Here is a 21,921-nt window from a genome sequence, read left to right as displayed (position 1 = left end):
TTCTGCACCGTCGGCGATGGACACAGAAAGGTGAGGTAAGGTGGTGCAGGGGGATGAGATCTTATCCACCTTCTTTTTACCTGGGCAGCCTAAATAAAGTACAGTATGTGCCCCATGAAGGGTTGATTTTTACAAAAAAAAAAAAAAAAAAAGTGCTAGGATGACACAGAAACACACACAAACACACAGCAGGGTGGAAAGGTAAGACTTCACCTATCATCCTTACTGCTACCACTCATAAGCAGTAGTAAACAATTACCCAAAAATAGTCACGGTAGACATTCGCCAAACACAAAACATATTTAAATACAATATTCTGCACTTGAACTATCAGTTCAAGGTGTTTTTATTCAGACACCTAAAGCTATTTTGCCAGCTGAAATAAAAAGCTGCCTTTTGGCATTCTGTGGTTCAGGGCAGCAGGAGGAGATCTTCTACAGTATGGCTGCTACAATAGTGAGGTTAGAAGATAACAGCTACAGGCAATCATGGAAGGAAGCTGCAGCAGTTCTTTCCTGCCATAGTCTATGTCTTCAGGAGAGGTATAACCCTTTTTCAGCATCCCTTTAATACTCTTTTTCATACATACTTCTAACAAGAACAAGCATGCTCAGTTCAGTTTTTTAAGCATTTCCAGTTTACATCCCTTATTTATTGGGCTTTTTTTTTTTTTTGATAGTTTCTCCCTAAAAAGAGAATTTCTTAAATACAGTACTACTGAGAAGTGAAGAGGGCAGGAAATTATGTCCTTATGTAACAGACCTGGCTCTGAAGTGAATCAGTTACAGTCATTACATCTTTTGAAGTAGAAGGCTGCCTACAGGCTTGTAATTGTGATGCCCCCCCCCCCCCCCCCTTTTTTTTTTTTACCCTTGTTGTGTTTTACATCAAGGCCTTCCACACTTCCATCAGGCAGACCCACACTCAGGCATTCCAACTACATGTCACAGAGAGGATAGCAGTACTACTGTTCACATATATTACGGGTAATATATATACACTTTGTGTATACACACACACACACACACACACACACACACACACACACACACGCTCTTTCTCTCTTTTGGTCATTTCGGCTAAAACCATGCTATTCAGTGCCTCTCAGTCTTTTTCTGCAAGTGCTATTCAGCCCAGCTTGTCAAGTATCTGAAGCAATACACAAACACACAAACACACACACACACACACACACACACACAGAATCACACACACTACTAGAAGCACTCTGGCATAGCACATCAACACAGCAGCCTGTGCTGGTCAGTCTGTGAAGGTCATCACGGGGTGCTAAATATCTTTTAAAAAATTTTTTTAGATTTGCATACTCCCTCAGCAGCAGGCCGGTCCAGGAATCAGGACAAGAGACTGTGAGATTAAAGAGGATAGGTATGTGTGTGTTTTCAAATATGTCTGAACAAATTAAATGTGTCAAGCGTACAAACGCACTGTACGATTTGCATCACTCTGCTGATTTCCGTGCGTGTGCAGTGATGAAGCTAACAGGGCTTGTTGACGTTGCACAGCAGCTCGGTGACTTTGATGAGGCGGGCCACCGTGCTCTGTGACTCCTCCTGCAGCCGCTGGTTGTTCTGCCTGAGGCTCTGCACCTCAGCCTGCAGCACTGCCTTGTCCTCCTTCTCCTGTAAGACATCGGCACACAACAGAACAAAAAGCTGTTGCTCAGATGGCTGTGGCAGGAATGGGAGGAGAGCGGCAGGTGCACCGGTGGCTTTAAGCTTGTGGGTACAAATCATAGACTGTATATAGACTGTAGTCTTTATATACAGTCTATGGTACAAATAAATGCAGAATAATGAAATAAAACAATACAAGCACATCACGTGGTGTGTGAGCAAGAATAAATTCACATCTCAAAACAGCGCAGAAACAATTAGTCAATCATTTGTTTGAAAGAAAAGGTTTTTTCTCATTGTTGTTTTAGACATTTACCAGGTAAACACAACCAAACATTTGCTGACTTTTCACTGTTGCATTTCATTTATTAAAATCAGTGCTTTAAGGGCTGCTTACAGTGAGTGTAGGGCTGCAACTAACAGTTATTTTCGTGATTGAAAAGTCTGATAATTATTTTTCACTTCATGGTTACGTTGATAAAACGCCAGAAATTATGGAAAACAATCACAAGCTCTCAAAGTCCAAGGTCATGTTTTCATATTGCTTATTTTTAATGAAAAACAGAGAAAAGCAGCAAATCCTCATATTTGAAAGGCTACAGCATAAAGAAACATTGGTTTTCTGTCAATCAACTAATTGTTTCAGCACCAATTTTTTTTTATAACACTGGAAATTCAGAAGGGAATGATTTGAAAAAGTTTCATTAGCTTTATCAATGATGAAAATAGGTATAGTTGCAGTCCTAAACAAGGACTTAAATAGAAAAACTGCCATATGTTTGCTTTGTACATATACAGTACAGGACATAAACAGTATTTGCCAGAAACAAATAAATAAATAATATAGCAACACAATGCCCACCCTTCTGTAGTAGCCATCAGATGTGGTTAAAAGCTCTGGAAACGTTTTAGAACGTGGCCCTTGAGTTCATAACACATGCTATTTTCACACTGATCTTTTCTCTAAATCACTGGATGGAGGTGCGTGTTAGACAATTTGAGCAGCGAGGGGCAGCACGGTGATGCGGTGGTCAGCACTGCTGCCTCACAGCAAAAAGGTCCTGGGTTCGAATCCACCGTCTCGCCAGAGCCTTTCTTAGAGTAGTTTGCGTGTTCTCCCCCGTGTCTGCGTGGGTTTTCTCCGGGTTCTCTGGTTTCCTCCCACAGTCCAGTGACATGCAGTCAGTGGGGTTAGGTTAACTGGTGATTCTAAATTGCCCACAGGTGTGAACGTGAGTGTGACTGGTTGTCTGTCTCTCTGCGTTAGCCCTGCGACAGACTGGTGACCTATCCAGAGTGTACTCTGCCTTTCGCCCTGTGGTAGCGGGGACAGCCCCACCCCCATGACCCTGAATTGGATAAGCGGAAGAAAATGGATGGATGGATGCAGCCTCCCCAGTACAAAGTGCACTAGAATGAGTGACGAGAATCGTGCAGGTAGCTCAGTTCACAGCTAGTGTGCATCACAAGTCCTGCCTCCTGCACGCTCTACTCAGGAAGCACCCTTTGCACACCACATCGAGCATTTCCGTTAGTATGAACACTTCTGAAGTGAGTTAAATATAACACTGGGGAACTGCGCACAAAGTCCTGACATGACTCATCAACATTGTCCGGAATTCATGTGTGAAAATGGCTATACAGTATTCAGAGGTATCAACATGAAGAAAACAAAACAAAAACAAACAGAGCACATTATCTTTAGTGGAAACATTCAGCATAAAAGCACTGAAGGAGTTGTCATAAATACATGTAAAAATGGTATATAATGGTAATACTGGAATTTAAAAAGAAATCTGATAGAATTTCTGTACACAAAATATAAATAGTGTTTTTTGTTTTTTTTTTGTATTTAATGCATCTGTATAGTGAGTCAGCTGTGATTCAAAACGAGTAAACAAAAGGCTGCACTGGCAAATCGAAATCACCTCTCTGCAGTGACAGAAGCTTAGCGATTGAAATAGTTTCTTCTACCTGCTGATTTTCTGCTCGAGCTTGGGATCCCTGAAAAATGTTACCACAAGAGAAAAAAAACATTCATGGAAGTCAAAGCACCTTTTGCAGGTCATCCTGCAGCTTCTTCAGCATGGCCTCCAGCTGCGATACCTTCTCCTCTAGGTGGCCTGGAGAGTCACTGCAACAGAGAGCAGCAGTGACACTTCGTCAAAAGCAATTACGCGACTTCACCGTTTGCGATTTAAAAACAAAATAAAACATGAACATAGCACAAAGTGTCAGGATGTTTTAGCTTCTTAGCCATCAAATCAGCAAAATCTTGCCATGGAAAGAAAAAGTTTTCCCTTCGTCTCATACAGGCTGAGCGAACTTTTCAATTTGCTTGATTGCTCGAGACGCTGTCACCCTGACAGCCGCGGAGCTCGACACTTTGTCCCTCCTGCCTTTAATGAAACTTGTAACACTCATAGATCAATTTACAGTAATTGCTACATCCAACGTGCAGAGCTGCTCTGAGTGCAGTCAGCCCATGATGCATTTCATCTGACTGCAGTCATACATAATAAGTACAGCCTACAGAGTGAAGCAAAAAAAACTGGTCTCCCAGCTTAAAGTGCGATAGGTTTAGAGAAAGGAACAAGGCACTGTTGTGCTGCAGTGCAGCTTAAAGTTTCTCGCTGTGACTGCATGTTTGATCCTTAAAGAAACTTAAAGTTTTCCTGAAAAAACAAACAAACATGCTTTTATATGCAATCTAATTGTTAACTATAATGTATGTATACAGTAATTAACATAAATGTTACTGCTGTGCTTTTTTTTTTTTAACCTGATATGGACAAAAAAAACTTGATTTCTAGAAAAAATATTTACACCTGTGTTTGCTTATTTTCCAATGACTTGTTTTCTGTTTTGCTTTTCCTCCGGCAGGACTTTGTATGTTCAGTCAGAGAACGGAGAAGGAAAATAAGGCAGCTGAAGAAAAATAAAATGGAGCTACAGTTTTAAAGAAAAAAAGGCCACAGCAGTGAGTCACACACACAGAACTGCATCACTGAGTCAGCAAGGGGCTTCTCTTTATGGCAGAGAGAAGCCATCACATTGACTCAAACAGCTGGATGTAGTCTAAATAACTGAGTGAGAATAGAGGTGTTGGACTAATTGAATTGAGAAAAGGCAGTAATTCAGACAAAGGCACTAACTACATAGGCATTGAACTGCTTCACCTTTTATGCACTTTATAGCAACCCACCTGTCCTTTGAGTCTTTCAGCTTGCCATCAGTTTGATCAGCTCCTGCTTGGGAGGGGTCTCCAGCTTTGCGGTCTATGATAAGGAACATTATTCATATTATTATCATGATTATAACTGCTATATTCAATAGACTTGATGAAAACAGGGAATCATTTATGTACTTTGTGAAGCAAAGTTTTGACTCTATGCAGTCCTGTGAAAAACTGAGTGCACCGGGACTGCTTCCATAGGAATTCAGAGCGTAAGTAACAACGAGGGGCTGCTAATCAAATGCACTTGTTTAATTTATAACCAGCAAATGTAAGCGCCTCTGTAAAAGCATATGTTTTGGTAGATGCTGGTCTGGGGCATTCAACAAACCCTAGAGTTATACCTCAGCCTCAGTGAGCATGTTAAATGTTAAAATTCATGACAGCACAATTAGAAAAAGACTGAACAAGTAGGGCTTGTTTGGAAGAGTAACAGGAGAAAGCCTCTTCTCCCTAAAAAGAACATGGTAGTGCAGCTTAACTTTGCAAAGTTGCATCTAAACAAACTACAAGACTCCTGGAATTATGTCCTTTGGACAAAGGATCCCACAGTGGAGATGTTTGACTACAATGCATAGCACCATCAAACACAGCATATCAGCACAAACACTTCACACTAACTGCCAAGCACGGTGGTGGAGGGGTGGTGATTTGGACTTATTTTGCAGCCAGAGGACCTGGACACTTTGCAGTCATTGAGTCGACCATGAATTCCTTTGTATACCAAGGTATTTGAGCCAAATGTGAGGCCATCTGTCTGACAGCAGAAGCTTGGCCAAAACTGGGTCTTGTAACATTACAATGATTCCAAGCACAGCAGCAAATCTACAGCAGAATGGCAGAAAAAGAAAAGAATCAAGGTGCTACAATGGCCCAGTCAAAGTTCAGACCTTAACCTGATTAAAATGCCATGGTGGGACCTGTAGAGAGCTGTCCATAAACAAATGCCTGCAAACCTCAATAAGCTGAAGCAACGTTGTAAAGAAGAATGGGCTAAAATTCCTCCACAGTGATGTGAAAGACTGATAAAGTTTGCAGAAAAAGATTACTCCAAGTTATTGCTGCTAAAGGTGGTTCTATACGAGATACTGAATCATGGGGCGTACTTAGCTTTTCACAGGACTGCATGCCTCCTTTTTCAAATGCAACATATAGGTTTTTAAACTTTTTTAAAAACCTATATGTTTTTTTTGTTTTTTTTAAAAGAACGGGCCAAAGCTTCCAGGCACAGTTGTACTCATATGTCTGCATGGTAACTTCTGACATGCTGTAAGTTTTTCTTATGATTATACTGACATACAGCATGAAGACGGTTATGACTGCTCATTCAATGCATAGCTTGCTTGGCACCATGTTAGCAATAGCTAACATGGTGCCAAGCGATGCTCTCAGGCTGAGGACTGTTGACATCTCCCGTCCAGAAGACCAGCAGACAGGCAGCGTTTACAGTACGGTTTACTGTCAGTTATTTGTTTTCTTTAAGGTGGTGGATTGTCATACTACAACAGTGCGCCTAAGCACACAAATTGGGAACCCTTGCACTACACGGCCAAAAGACAAACAAGATCTCTCATTTAAACATCCATAGTCAATAATCTGCTTCCTATAACAGCCCCTGCTGGTTTCCAAAGTCTTAATTCTGGCCGCAGTGATTTGTTTACATTCAGCATTAGTGAGGCCAGATATTGATGTTGAGCCAGGCTCCAAGTTTTCTTTCTAACTCATCCCAAAGGTGTTTGATAGGGTTGAGGTGAGGGCTGTATGCAGGCCAAGTGACATTTTTTCTTTTTTAACAGGTTCAAAAAAGTAAGGCACTCCTCAAATTGTTGCCAAAAAGCTAGAAGCTCAGTATTATCCACAGCATTTCATGGCCAGTGATCAGAGGTGCCAGCATACTTTTTATCATACTCTAATTAAGCCAACATTACAGTTATTTATAGAGAGTCTATTTTACTATGATTGTGCAGACCATTAAAACAGCTCGTTGCATTATTTACATTCTAATACACTTTTATCATGCATATATAAACAGATCCTCACCCTCCCGTGACAAAGCCTCCAGGATGTTGCGGCAGGCTGTGGCCAGGTCAGAAATCGACTGCCACTCCTCCTCAGTTGAATCTGTGGTCTCTGAAAGAACTGTAAGACAGAGGTTAAATTTCATAAATGTATCTCAGATTATCTGTAACAATACAAGAGAACAGTGGGGCTGTAGATATCATAAACAGCCGATTCCTTCTGGTTCTCCAATAACACAGTGTCCCCACTGGGGGGCGCTGCTGTGTTAATGCTGGTCAGATTCTGGGGCAGAGTGACACAGAGGATCACCTGCCGGCCTGACCTTCAAAGACCAATTTAAATGAAATTTATAGAAGAATACAATCAAAATATAGTAAATGAGAGTTGCAGCATGACGCAAGGAGCTTAATATTATCTGAGATTTAGTGAATTATTGTGTACAATGAGTTTAAATGACACTCAAGGTGGTGAAATACAATGTTTTAAGGCATATTAAAAGCTAAATTTCACCATTGAGTTTACAAAGTCACTTGTACTTAAACACCTGCAGATTAGAAATGAAAGAGCATACAGTGAACCAATCAGAGGCTGCAGACTCCGCCTTCGGAAAAAATCAGAAGAATCTGATGAGAGGATGAGCAAGTGGGCTCTTACAGCGGTTAAATGATGAGTCTCATAGTCTCAGTGGAGGCAGAGCAGATGGTGTAAGAGGGGTTCCTTGATTTGGGGCTGCCTAAAACTCCACCCCTCCCACTACCCATCTGTCCCCCTTTTATCCCAGCCTTGGCAGGGGGTGGCAGCAGAGCAGGGATGATATTAGATTAGCGGAATAGGGGGCAGCGTGGATGAAAGAGGAGGAACAAAGGGGATGCAGAGGGGACTAAAGGGAGGATAATGAAGAGAGGATTTTAAGGCAGAAGTAGGAAATAGGAATAGGAATTTGAGGTTAAATCGGGCAGAGATGATTTGCAAACCTGTGTAATTGTTCTATTTTGGCTTCATTCGAGCGGTTGTATCGGCTGTTGTGTTGGAGAGATTTTTCCTTTCAGGTTTCCTTATATTTAACATAAAGATTTATCTATGCACAAAAAATAAGAGTCCTAAATAAGCAAATACTTACTCTTGGTGATGGAGTTATGAAGACTTAGGGCTCTCGAATTTCTTTCAGCTCGATCCACACATGACAACCGTGAAGACGAGAGAGAGGAGTCACTCGCCGAGGCTTTGTCATCGCCCAGCTCAGCCCCCATGAACTGAAGACAAGACAGAGTTTGAGATAAAGGAGAGACAACGCTGTCAGAAAGGAGATGGAGCAGTGTTGGTGCGCGTTGGTTTTTCACCTGCTCGTCCTCAAGGGGAACCTTCGGTTTGACTTCCAGGATCAGATCAGGTGTGGCATCCCTCAGCTCCCCAACGTTCTCATAGATGTGGTGTTCAGTCTTCAATCCCACGTTGTCGTACACGTGCCTGCACACCGGGGAGGGAGAGAGGGAATGAGGGAATGAGGTTGTTGGGAGAAAACAAAATGTTTAAAAAAAAGCACAAAGAAAATTGGATGTTGATGCTTCATTTTTTTTAAACCAATCCAAAGGTCAAAACATAAACTGGAGCACTTTAGAGAAGTAATCTCCACAAAGGCTCAGATTTGGGCCTGATTCACATTTACTGTGGTGCACTCACAGAATTATCCATCAAACACATCATGTGATGCAGTCCAGTCAGATTTTTCAGTACTGCTTTGTGTGACGATAAAAAGAAGTCAAATTCAATTGAGCGAGCAGCAGAATTTAATATTATCCTCATGAATATTTCCTTTATGCACAGTTTGTTCATCTAGCTGACCAGTGTGGTTAAAGGGATTTACCCCAGACAGATACAGAGGTTGCTCCCTCACCGATGAGGGACTTGATACACAAGAAAATGAGGAAATAGTGCACAGTGCAGATCATTACGTAGGTAATCAATTAATTGACAATAAACTTGGTTTGTGGTTATCATATTTGACATGTCTGCTACAGTATATGGTCTTTGAAGAAGCTTTTTTTTTTTTTTTTAGAAAAACTGTGTGCAGGAGAGAAAAAAAGAACTGCTTGGCTTGCCGACCTGTTTTATGACAATGAGAAAGTAAGTGGTGGAAGGTTTTTTTCGGGTTTGTTTCCTGAAGAACAAGTCAGTTCATGTTACATCAGAAAAATAATGGGGTTATGTTATCAAAAGTAAATGCTGTGGCTGTAGGGAAATGATCCCTGTGCCATATTATTATCGCACCTTTTTGTTGGTTGAGTTGTTTTTAAGCATGACACATGGCAATGAAACTGCTCCTTTTAATTATCAAACCCTTAATTTGCTTATTTGTCAAAAAAGGATATTGTGAAAATATCATTCCTGCTTAGAGATCTCCCGATGACATCTCCGAATGTCTGTTTTGTCCAACAAGATCACAAATCCTTCAGTTTCAGAACAACTGAGAAGATGAAACCACTTAAATGTTTGGCATAGCTGCCCTTGCTGTCTGGTAAATAATGAATAACTCATTTAAGACTGTTGCTGCATCCATGTGTTGTCAACAAATTACACCATGTATGTCTGTGAAGATTTTCAAGCTGAATATTTCATTCATCAAGAGCCGATGTGTGATTTAAGTGTTCCCTTAACCAGGACAGTTTAGTGTTAATTCACTTCACTATACTATACTATACTATACTTAATAGTACTTGAGAATTTTTCCACCACAAAGCATTTTGAAAAAAGAACATCAAAGCAAATTTGCAATGTGAAAAATTAAAAAACGTAAGCGCCCAGTCAAGCTGAAAGTAGAGTGTCACACTGGTGTGTGTCCACTCTCCGTGCCTCATGCTCTGAACCAAAAAAGTGACATAAAAACAAAGTGACAGAGATGAACGGTGTTGCATCATCAGCATAAGCCTGCAACATCTAGCAAAGCGTTTTTTTTTTTTTTTTCCTTTTTGATTTTCATTTCTTGTATTTCTTTATGATGTGTTCATAACACTTCAAAGAGCAGCTCGATAAGCTTTAGTAACACTCACCGCTCCTCATTAGTGTCGCTGTAGGACAGCTGTTTTTCCAAAGAGTAGCTGCGCGGGAGCTGCGAGGCGCTGCCGTGATTGGTGGGCTGGTCCTGCAGAGACGTGGCTCGCAACAAAGGTAAGCTGGGCAGCGTGAGGAGCGAGTAGTGGCAGCTCTCACTCTGCCCTTTATCACAGGACTGCTCTTCGCCCCTGTCGGCCTCCACCTGCACCTCCTTCGTATCCGGCTCATCGACCCCGCCCGCCTTCACATCGTCCTCTTTTTTCGCCTCCTCTTCTTCCTCCCTCTCATCCAGCACCCAGGCCTCTCCTGACTGATTCTCACCAGGCTTGCACTCTGCGTCCTTGATGGCTTTCAGATACAGCTCAGAGAAACTCCTGCAGAAGATGAGAAATTTTTTTTTTTTTTTTTTTTTGCAGTGATAAAAACCACGATACTACTGCCTTATGTCCTGCTTTATGTTACATCATGGGTCACAAATGAATCAAAAAAGAAGCCAAAAACTAAGAGGAGATGGAAAAAGCACAGTTATTTGTCTTTTTATGACATTTTTGTGACAATTTGTACTTTGTTGTCACAGAAGAAGAACTTCAGGGCTGAAATATAAATACACCTGCAAAGGCATCCGGTTATATTTATCTAAACCATTCCCTCCGCAGCTGTTTCTGTCCTGCCTCTGATTTGAGCTGAAGGAAAGGTGCTGGTAACAGTCGGGCAGCCTGTGACAGTGTGATTAAAGATAATTAGAGGGATTGATTTGTTACTAGCCAGCTGGTGTGACACTGACTGCAGGCTGTCACCCACTAAAGAGTGAGAGGTGACCCCAGAGTGGCATTTGCGTTGCTCTGACCTGACTTGTCCCACTAACCCTCTTCACTCTCAGCTGCTAGTTTTATACGCAGGAGTCCGTACTCTTTCCCGCGGCATCACCCACCTGCGAGGCTTGCCGTTTTCATCCGGTGGGATGACAGTGATGTGGATCTTATGTGCAGTGCGGAGCAGCCTAGTCCTCTCATCGAGGCTCAGGTGAACCAGCGAGTGTCCGCATAGCCGCACCACACGAGCCCACAGCTGCAGGCCTCCGCTCTCAGCATAGCCGAACCGCTGCAGATCAGTCACAAAGCCCTCCTCGTTCATCAGGAACCCAGGCTGCCCCACTCCATCACGCAAGGGGGTGACCTCCCGTGCCTCACAGCCCCGCGTAACCAGCTGTAGAAGAGTAGACCGGAATGAATGAATCAGAAAGGAGTTAAATAGCCACAGCAAAATTTCAAATAAGGTCACAATCACTCACCTCAAGCCTCTGCACCACCTCGCGTATGTCTTCTGCCTGGCTCTCCATCACACTGATCGACACAGACTCCCCGCGTTCATAGAAGATATCTAAGAAGGGTCCCCCCTCGTTAGGTTCTATCACTGCCTTCCAGCCAACGACATCGCGACAGGAGCAGTTGAAAACCACCTTGCGTGAGCACCTCTCAATAAGCACCACTGACTCAGCTGACACCCCAAGCAAACAGGGGAGCTTGTGCTCTCCTGCCTCCCATTCATCAATGCTGTTGACCATCACCGCCCACACAAGTGCCCCATTACTGTGCAGCTCGGCTCCTTTAGCGCCCTTCATCTTGTCTTTGCGCTTTCCACCCAGAGAGAGCAGGGGGAACTTAGTGGAGGAGTCGATGGGCGTGGTGGTCACGTAATTTTCTGCCAGGTCCTTCAGGTATTCCTGACGTGTGCGGGTGGCCATGGAGCGGAACTTCTCTGACTTCTCCGCAGCATTTTCAGCGTTCACTGCCTTCGCCAGGAGGAAGTCTCTGAAGGCGGCCGAGCGAGGGAATCGGGCACCCTTAGGGAACAGAGGCCCAAATAATGGGATGTCTTTAGAGCGTGTCACAGCCACCCTGAGAGGAAGAGAAAGTGAGGAATGATGGAGTAAGGAAGAGGGTGCAGCAGAAACATTCAATCTATGTCTTGTTTTCAGTGCAGGGGAGTGGTACTTTGCAGTGGAGCACACACAACTACCAGGACTGTAACATCCCCACTGACACCATTTTTTTAGATCGATTGAAAATTGTCTGTCAGCTATTAATGTATCCTATCCTTAAAGCTTACTTACTCTAAGTTAGCTTACTTCTCACACAAAACACTCAGAGCTTCGATTTCTTTGCCCTAAGACAATTCAGTGAGTTTTTTTTTAGGGGCTGAAAATTCTTATTAAATCCCTCAGAATGAACACAACAGTAATGTCACAAGTACACCACACAGGATGGAGTCAGACCTGTAGTAGGTGTTCTCAGTGCCGGGCTCGTGAACTTGCACGATGATGAAGACATGCTGGAAATGGGAGCGGATGGACTTTGGAGTAAAGGGCAGAGCGCCAGGCTCCTGGAACACGATCGTCACAATGTCGTTACCGATGTGGCGCTTCCGCAGCAACTGACGAGACCAAACAGAAACACAGAGAAATTAATTAAACCAGCAGCCATCGCAGCTAATTAAACCTGAGAACGCACCCTGCTGCATCTCACACTAACAGTTACCTACCAAACAAAAACATTTAAAGAGGAGACAGCTCATGCTTTAAGACAGGCCTGCAAATTACATGAGCAAGTTCATCATTACAACGATCATGTTTTACCAGTCAGCCAATTAACTCGTAACTTATTCTGTTTTCATTTCTGTATATGAAACATCAAACACGAACAAAACAATAAGAATCAATAATGTTTATTAGAATAATTCAATTAACTAAGCAGCTGCCAGCTATCAATACTCCTGTGTCTTTTCATCTGAAGTTCACTGATTATACTTTTCATGATTTAAATGATTTTTCCTTCATAAATAAACACAAAAGAAATGGTATTACAAAAACACAAGGTACAAATGCAGGCTCAGCTGTAGATTATTTCATTAAAACTAACCAGAACCTAAACTGCTGCTGCCAAAAAAGCAGGCAGATTAAAGAGGCACTGCTGGGCTTCATCACTACCATGTAAAATCTTTAATCTATATTATCGTGCAATGTCCGGTTTCTTTGTAAATGACGTCAAGCAGGCTTAAACCCTAGACTGCACGCTCAAGCACGACAGCCGGCTGAACAAGTAGAAGACGGCCTGTGAGGCAGCAGTGAATACCTTCATGGTGGGAGTGAACACTGGTGGGCAGGATTTTTATGTCATTCTTGTTGTGGAGCATAGAGGCTTTCTCTAAAGCTTCTACCAAAGCATGACAGTATGAACAGAGCTGGGTAATGAAAATTGTGCTGAGGCTCACTCAGAATATGGGAGGACAACCAAAGGGAGATTTTAATTGATACATAAAAGAGCAGAAAAAGGAAACCATGTGCCATGAGCCTGTTCGGTTATGGCTGATGTTACCTGCTGTGTGTTGTTGGCTGTGTAGGGCAGCATGGTGGACACATGAAACATAATCTCATAGTCCTGGTAGCGCGTGTAGAGTGAATGTGTCCCAGTTGAGTCGGCTGCACGAGACGCACAGGAACACACAGAAAGAGACAGACAGGTAGAGATTTAGCAGAGTCAGTCGACGTCTCTGAAGGAAACACTAAACTCAGGCTGTCACAGCTAGGATGAAATGTGTCCCATTTGCTGTTCTCTGCTGCTCACTCAAGGGAAAACAGCTCAGAGATAATCAGCAGTGACTATGCTATTTTGCAGGCATTACTCAGATTACATGTGGCTAGATAGGAGTTATCTTCGACTTTCGGTGGTGCACTGATGCCCTTCAGATAATGGTACTGCGACAAGGTGAGATGTAGCCAATAGATCTGGGTGTAGTGAAGTGTTTTCAGCTCACTCTTGTTGTCCAGCTGAGCTCTGTATTTTTCCCAGCCCTTCAGCCGCACCCGCTCCCCGAGCAGATCCAGAAACTCCTCAAACGCCGGGCCGGAGCTCTCATTATTGTACATGTCTTCCTCTGAGCTCTGTCCTTTCCGGCAGTACATTATCCCAACCTTTCGCTGAAAATTCAGCTGGAATCACAGAGAAGCGCCAAAGTTATTGCACATTTGAAAACGGATGGAACATTTTCATTCAAACTGCCAACAACTCTAATTTGTAACCTGATTTATAACTCTTATTTGATATTTTACTTTACAGTAAAAGGCGAGAGCACAACACACAAGACTTTTTAGCTGTTCTTTCCTGTTTTGAACTCACCTCTTTTCACTCTCTATGTGTTTATACACCACTCTGCATTTAATCCTTAGTTATTTTTAATCTCTAACTCTCTTCCACATTGTGTCCTTTGCCCTGTCTCCCCTCCCCTCACCCCCCACCCCCACCCAGTGACAGATGGCTGCTCCTCCCTGAGCCCGGGAGGCTCCTTCCAGTTAAAAGGGAGTTTTTCCTTCCCACTGTCACCAACAGCTTGCTCATAGGGGGGGTTCATCTGATTGTTGGGGTTTTCTATTATTGTAGGGTCTTTACTTTACAATATAAAGTGCCTTGAGGTGACTGTTGTTGTGAATTGTGCTTTATAAATAAAACTTGAATTGAATTGAATATGTAACCTCAGACACAGGATAATGAATGGGCTTCATTTTTCTATTTATTAATATCTCTTAATTTTATTTGAAAATTTGTTTGAAAAGCACTTAAGTATTTTTCAAACAAATTAGCAAACTAAACGCTTTGGACACATGACAAACAAATGTTAAAATTTATAATCATGACAAAATATGAACTGTTAATTAAAAACTAATTGAAATTTGAATTAATCTCACTCAGTGAAAGAAATATATCCCCAAACAATTTGCAATAGTGAAAAAGAATCCCAAAAAACAGACATCAGAAAATAAGCAATAGCTCCAAGTAAAACAATACAGTGAAAAACAAAAACAATAAAGCAAGAGCTTTTAGCTTTTTACTCTTCTGCAGTACATAAACAGCTTGGCTACAATTAGCTTATAGCTGCAGTCCTAATGGAATAGAAGCAAATGCAATAACTGTGTTAATTGACTTTATGGACAGTATTTGTAGGCTCTCAACAAAAATGCACAAATGCTATCTGATGCCGTTTGACACGGTTCACAGTTTTCTGCCTGACATATGCAGCAATCTTCACTACCACTGGTGCTGTGTTACTCACCCCCTGTTCATCCAGCTTGAGCAGGGTGTCCCGCACCTTGGGGGAATTTGAGGCCAAGCGAAGGCAGTGCTGGTTCAGTTCAGGCATGATGAACTCTAGCAGCCTCTTGGGAGTCAAGCCTCTAGGGGTCGTGTGTCGAGTTGCAGAGGGAACAGACTCCTCCAAGATGGAACCTCGCAGAGTCTTCATCTGACAAGGGGATTCACACTCAGCACATCCAGCCGCAGCAATTTTACACACAGGACAGCTCTGACAAGAGAAACGTGCTGCTTTACCTCTGTGGTGCGAAATATGATTCTACAGTTGTTCTGAGCTCCGCTGGATCCTTCTTTCTCCTCTCGACGGAAACTGATGGCCACCGGCCCGAGGCGGTCATCAATTCCGAAAAAATTCTGGTGTTCTGTGATGACGGGACAGACAAATAAATACTGTGAGGGGCAAAACTGAAGGAAGCACAAGGTCAAACAACTGTCAGAGCATCTATGAGGCTTATAAGGACCTGTGAGGGGAGGGGATTTATTTGGAGGACCAAAAATGACAAAAAAATGTAAAATTAAAGAAGAAAAAGAAAAATTATAATTCTATTTCTTTAGCCAGAGACCCTACAATACTATAGATAGAAAACCAATAGTCCCAGTAGAACCCTATTTTATTTAAAACAAAAAGCACTCTCAGAGTTACTGATATTTACTTTAAATCACCCCTCTAATCCATGGTGAACATAACATGAAAATAAAGCCAACATAAAGCTAAACTAATAAGCTTTCATAAAATTGATATTACAGCCATCCAATCAACTGCTCCTACTTCTGCTATTCTACTACTATTCCTACTATGGGAAAATTAAAGCCCAGGATGATGATGATGATGATGATGAGAAAGTTTAGAAATCTGAGAGTGTTAGATTCATTAGGAAATTGCAGAAAAGTAACTGATCTCTATCCCTTTGATATTGTGGCATTTACCTTTCTTGTAGAAATATTTGCGATAGTAATGAGCACCCAGATCAGCATGTTCTATGAAGTAGTTGCTCTTGCCCTGCTGCTGTACATTACTCTCTCTGGGCTCTTCCAGGACCGAAACTGCATCGTTGGGGATTCGAAGGCTAGACCAGAGTCCCTTTCTGCCTTGGGATCGACCCAGGCCCACCTGCTCTTCACCCCCAGTCTCATTGCGGAAGTGGGGGCAGCTGAGGAGAAGCTCGTTATCATTGCCATCACCTTCGTCTAGCAGCAGCGATTGTTCAGGGTCTTCTGCATTTCCTGCACTGGCACTCACGCCCTGTGCAGGTGAGGATGGGGTGGACAGGGAGAGGGGACGCAGCTGGGAGGCAGCTGAAGCCCCTGAGGTGATATTCTTTTTCCGTCCAATGCTGTCTCTGTTTGTGGCTGCCTCGGTTAGGTCAAACAGGATGCTCTGCACATCGTAATGAGCAAAGTTCCTCACCCAGGCTCCGCCCCCGATGTTGTCATACGGGCCTGGTTGAGGGACCTGAGGGGTCACAGGTTTGGACTTTTTGCTAAGCCCTTCAGGCTTCGGTGGCTTAACAGGTTTTGGAGAATCCCCTGTGGAAAGACCCCGAAAGTATCCATCAGGCTCTGGAGGGTGTCCCTGCAGTCCTAAAAGCAGGAAAGGGTCTTTGAAGCGGAGGGCATTTGGACTCAGGGGTCCCTGGTCATCTGCTCTTGACTCCTGGGCTTGAGTCTGTCTCTCTAGTGATGATAGGCTGCCGTATTCCCTGTGTAACAGCAAACCTGTGTCTCCCTGAGCCCCAGCATCCACCTTCTCCCCAACTACTCGTGCTGTTTTCCCCCCTGCCTTCCCAGAGGAGTCCAAGTCTCCAAGGGTTACGTCGCTGTTACTTCTCTGCATGATGTGGCTCCGACCCACAGACCTCAGGTTCAACCCTACACGGCTTGGAGTGAGGCTGTCCGCTTCGGCTCCATCACCGTCCCTTCTGGGCGGCCACTCCACCACACTTGCTTCCCTCTTGGGGTCAAAGTTGACTGTGGCGATAGGTGGCCGCACATTCTGACGGCGAAACTTACGAATGAAGAGGTCGTCTGACTGCATGATGCCTCAAAAACCAACTCCAGTCCAGCGGTCTTTTCTCCACTCTGGTCCAGAGCTTCCTGCTCCGCGAGCTAAAATTTTGCCCTGGTCTCTATGGTGCTGGTGTGAAATGGGAACACTGTGCACTAAGATGAAAAATCCAACTGAGTAAAAGCAACAAACTTCACAACACTTATGAAGGTTGACCTTTCTCCACCCTGGGGTTCTCACAGATGCTGTGTGAGATGCTGCACTTTGTCAATAAGTTCTCGATTGTGAAAGATGAAGACACAAGAGAAACTGAAGCTGCTGCTGCTCGCTGGAGAGGTCCATCCAGGTGTGCAGACCTGTGTTTAGGTGGTACTCCAGTTGCGGGGTGCTCCTTCCTGTAAAGGATGTGAGGATCATCACTGGAGCCTGACTCTGTGTCCTCTGTGTAAGAGAGGCTCCTTATTTATCAACACGGCGTCCTTCCGTGTGCACTCTTCAGTGCCTGCAGCCTCTCTTTTGGTCTTATCCACTGGCAACCTGTACAGAAAAGACGAGAAAAGAAATATAAGTTTCACCCTCATCTTCACATTTTACCCACACTGATATAATCTTAATCAACAGCTTCATATTTGGTCCGTAGCAGCTTGGCAGAAAAAGCTTTGATAAACAAGTATTGAGTTCCAACAATAAGGCAGTAAGCAGGTGTGACGTGTGGTTTATTGTTGGGTAATGCCTTGTACCTCTGTTTTCTCTCATTATTATTCTTTCCTTTAGACACTTTCCGTTCCAAAGTTTCCCTAAATAGTTCCATAGCAAACTTAATGCTCACCACATCCACCCTCCACACGCTCACAATAGACAGTATTAACACAGGGGAGGGTCCTTCCTGGCTTACTGAAAATGTGCCAGCATACAAGCGAAATGAGTGTACGCTGTCTCTCACCCCCTGATACTGTGCCTTCACACACCACCAAAGAGTTTTGTAGTTTACTCCCACACCAGCATTTAAACAAATGCCACAAAACAAATAATATGGACAAAATAAAGCACTTTTAATAGCAGCAAGTGCTGTATTTTGAGACAGGTACTATTTATTTATTTGTTTTTGCTATTTTTAGAGTCATTGAAAGTCATGACTGTGAAGCAGAGTGCTTCCCTGTTTTTAAGCCCAAAAAGAATTCATCATTTTCTGTCTTCATGAAGCAGACTTACCGTCAAAGTGGATTCTGTTCTCCGTACAGATCAGTTTGTGTCATTCTTTGTTGCTCGTTCCCTGTTTTGGACCAAACTGACGTCAATCAACTCAAGCTGAAACCTTTTCGTCGCTCTCAATAAGGTATGAAGCTTCTTCCTGTCTAGTTTTTTTTTTTTTTCTCACTTGCATCTCCTCTCTCGAGCTTGCAGCCTAAAGAGCAGGTGCATTGGTGCAAAGCACACACACACATTTACATCTCTTCTGAGGACATCACACTGACTTTGATTCATTTCCTTGAGACCTATCCCAACTCTAACATTAACCGCTACTTGCACAAACAAAAGCTATGTCTAAATGTTATGGAGGCTTGTATTTTGTCCCCAAAAGGGAGTTGAGTCCCCACGATGTGATTGCGTGAACTATTTTGGGTCCCCAGAACATGCGTAATACAAGTACAAACACACACACACACACGCACGCACGCACACACAAATGCAATAAAAAAAAAAAAACCCAAATAGTGAGGAAGTCACAAAAAACCTTTGTTTCCCCTCCTTGCTGCTGCTCACACTCTCTCCATTTTTTGCACCGTAAGAGAATCTGCCACCACATCTTTAAACTAAATGTCTTTTAAAAAAAACAAAAAAAAAAAACAGGTTAAATAAGGATGGAAGTTTATCAGCGTTTTGTCAAGATGTCTGAATAAGTGTTGACGTCTTTAAATTATATCACTGATATGAGTGAGTTACACTATGAGCAGGAAGTTCTCGCTAAAGTGGATGATCTCTGTGTTTGAAAAAGAGGAAACAGTGCTTCTATTGAGCTTCTCTGTTCTAACAAATTCTGCATTGGATCACGTTCAACATTGTCTGCTGTACTACTGTATATGTCACAACTGATCTGAAAATGTGCTATACATGCGCAAGAACATTTTCAGAAGCCACACTTTTTCTCACGGATAACAAAAAAGCCTCAATCTGTGTTACGTGCTTCCCTCTCGATGATCACCTAAGACAAGCATGCTGCGCTTTCAGCATTGACAGGAATATAAATTTCAGTTGGAATATCCTCAAGTTTATAATCCAGCCTAAAAACAGTCACCATGAGGGATTCCTCTGTAAACACCATAAGTGTAAAATTCTGCTCAGGTTATTTAATCCAAAAACTTTCTAGAAACAATGCCGAGGACATGTTCTCAGTGGTACCTCAAGGTTCTGCTGGTATTTAAATGCTTATGGTTACAGGGGGCTTATGTTACACTGTTACAAGCTGTGGTTCGGTATGAGTGAATACATGTAAACTCAGAAATACCACATTAGTTCACATCTGTCTGAATCGGTGTGAAGATGGTTATTTTGGCATGCATCAAATGATAAAGAGTAGGTGCAGTGAAGTACTGAATTAAGGGCCAAAATCTCAACATTTTCAGCACCTCTGATTCAGGCTTTGCTGTGGAAGCCTATAGGGGACTTAATATTAATTAATATGGCAATCTTAATCTAATCTTGAAAATTTAAATGCAATTTCTGAATTTTCATTCAATTTTCAGTGTTGCTCACTGTTTAAGCACATTGTTTCTTTGGAAAAGATAACCCAGAGCATTTTTTAGTCTATACTTTTACTTTCAAGTTGACATTATCATTTTAATTAGGCCCCCAATAGGCTCCCATACTTCTCTCTCTCCCATGTGTGCTTCCTGATCTGACAAATGAGCACCAGTTAACCGGTTTGCTTGCTCTCTGTGCTGCGTGCCGCAGCTTTTGACATTAAAAACCTGCTCATGTTCCTTTCTTGGAAACTTTCAGATGTTCAACACCCATGTGGGCAACAACGACGTGTGTCTATGCCTATCTGCAATCATTACATGCAGCATCATCAGCATGTTTCACAGTGCTTTGAAAGAGTGTGAGAAATCAATTCTCTCCACTGTCTCAAAGTGGGGGTGTAGATTATTGGCAGCAGGTTGTTTTTGGAAGAAAAAAAAAAAAAATCACAGATTGCCTTCATGTTGTTCCAAGAACAATCTGAATGCCCGAGGTCGACCAGAAGCACTCCTTCTCTCCACCAACACACAGTGCTGGTTGAACTTGGACACTTATCAATCGGTGCCTTTGTAAAAATCACATGTTCCTGAGCTTCTCAAGACCTCAAACCATGAATCAGTCCTTGTTTCCATAGCAACCTACACGGTGCCACCCTCTCTATGTGGCATCCAGTCCACCGGAGCTTTATAACAACCCTGTTTACTGAAATAGCTCCACTTTTGTCAAACAAGCCCTCGACTGGTGATGTTTGTGTCAGCGACCTTGGTCATAATCCTTAGCAAACTGCAGGGACACGATACCGAGGACAAACAAGGTGGGGAATGGATCTTGTCATGTGACTGCTTCCCTTCAAATCACAAAATAATTATTAAACACTAAATTCTTCATATTTCTCAGTCACAGACATACAGATGTCACACGCATAGATCTAGATCAGTGTGGTGGCTGCAGGATAACAAAAGTAACAGTGTGCACCGAAAGAAAACACAATTGCGCGTCTCACAATACAGCTCGATGTCGAGCTTTGACAAAATCTAACAACATAACAAAATATTACAGTAGCACTCAATCAGGGAACGCATCAGAATGTGTGATTTTTTTTAACAGTGCTGAGTGCGTCTGCTCCTCCACATCGAAAGGAGCCAGTTGAGGTGGCTCGGGCATCTGATTAGGATGCCTCCTGGCCGCCTCCTGGGTGAGGTGTTCCAGGCATGTCCCACCGGGAAGAGGCCCCGTGGTAGACCCAGGACACGCTGGAGAGATTATGTATCTCGGCTGGCCTGGGAACGCCTTGGGGTCCCTCCGGATGAGCTGGAGGAGGTGGCTGGGGAGAGGGAAGCTTGGGCTTCTCTGCTTAGGCTTCTGCCCCCGCGACCCGGCCTCGGATAAGCGGAAGAAAATGGATGGATGGATGGATGGATGGATGGATGGAGTGCGTCAATGATTGCAGCTGCTTAACATCTGCTATCAACACAGTGGCGACCTTGTTAAATCGCTGTTAAATTATTATTAGGATTACAATAACTTACCTTTACACATACGCAATATACCTCTGGAGCAAATGCATATCACAACCCATCTACCACAGATTAGTTCTCCCTTTCTTGCCTGAAACCGGTAATATTAGTTTATTGGCTGAGTCCAAATCTCAACTTTAAGATATTTGTAGATACTTCTTTAAATGATTACTGTATTTCCTCGTGTTCCCATTGTACTGTACTACCTGAAACTGCTCATAATCAGAGACCTACATGTTCTGCTTTTGCATTGTTTTATCTTTATAAATCTGTCAGCTGTTTCAACATCTACACAGTTGCCAGCGTTCTTTTCAGCTGTGTTTACCACTGCGTGAGGGTGAGAGACGCAGAGCTTCGTTCACGCAAAAGAGCAAAATGTTTTAAACAGCGTTGATATACACTCAGTAAAAATATTTCCATGCCTTTGAGAAAAAATATTCATTACTACACATTCTCCAAAGCAGCTGGTCATGCATGAAGAAAATAAAAATAAAAGTGTATCTTTAAAAAAAAAAAATCGAATGTTTGTAAATTAAAATGCCCAGCAACAATGATTAATCAGCTTCAGAGGCCG

General features: G+C 42.9%; 1 protein-coding gene across 4 annotated transcripts in view; it reads right to left on the bottom strand.

Annotated features, from left to right (window-relative positions):
* Positions 1–884: 884 nt before the first annotated feature.
* sipa1 (signal-induced proliferation-associated 1) overlaps positions 885–21,921 on the bottom strand; it is a 33,163-nt gene continuing 12,126 nt past the window's right edge. For 2 of the 4 annotated variants that reach the window (XM_030745624.1, XM_030745622.1), the window contains 15 exons: positions 16,014–17,628; positions 15,324–15,448; positions 15,049–15,237; positions 13,756–13,930; positions 13,317–13,420; positions 12,218–12,375; positions 11,234–11,840; positions 10,874–11,148; positions 9,939–10,316; positions 8,232–8,358; positions 8,012–8,144; positions 6,913–7,011; positions 4,843–4,915; positions 3,693–3,771; positions 885–1,643 (listed from right to left, as the gene is read on the bottom strand). In XM_030745624.1, the coding sequence (XP_030601484.1) occupies positions 1,500–1,643; positions 3,693–3,771; positions 4,843–4,915; positions 6,913–7,011; positions 8,012–8,144; positions 8,232–8,358; positions 9,939–10,316; positions 10,874–11,148; positions 11,234–11,840; positions 12,218–12,375; positions 13,317–13,420; positions 13,756–13,930; positions 15,049–15,237; positions 15,324–15,448; positions 16,014–17,121 (3,774 nt within the window). In that variant the 5' untranslated portion in view covers positions 17,122–17,628 and the 3' untranslated portion in view covers positions 885–1,499. Of the gene's footprint in view, positions 1,644–3,692; positions 3,772–4,842; positions 4,916–6,912; positions 7,012–8,011; positions 8,145–8,231; positions 8,359–9,938; positions 10,317–10,873; positions 11,149–11,233; positions 11,841–12,217; positions 12,376–13,316; positions 13,421–13,755; positions 13,931–15,048; positions 15,238–15,323; positions 15,449–16,013; positions 17,629–18,303; positions 18,479–21,921 lie in introns of those variants that run through there. The other 2 variants (XM_030745625.1, XM_030745626.1) reach the window with 2 other exon arrangements.

The sequence above is a fragment of the Archocentrus centrarchus genome, chromosome 14 (genome assembly GCF_007364275.1).
Source record: "Archocentrus centrarchus isolate MPI-CPG fArcCen1 chromosome 14, fArcCen1, whole genome shotgun sequence".
Taxonomy (NCBI): Eukaryota; Metazoa; Chordata; class Actinopteri; order Cichliformes; family Cichlidae; genus Archocentrus; species Archocentrus centrarchus.
This window is presented reverse-complemented; position numbering and strand designations above follow the sequence as displayed.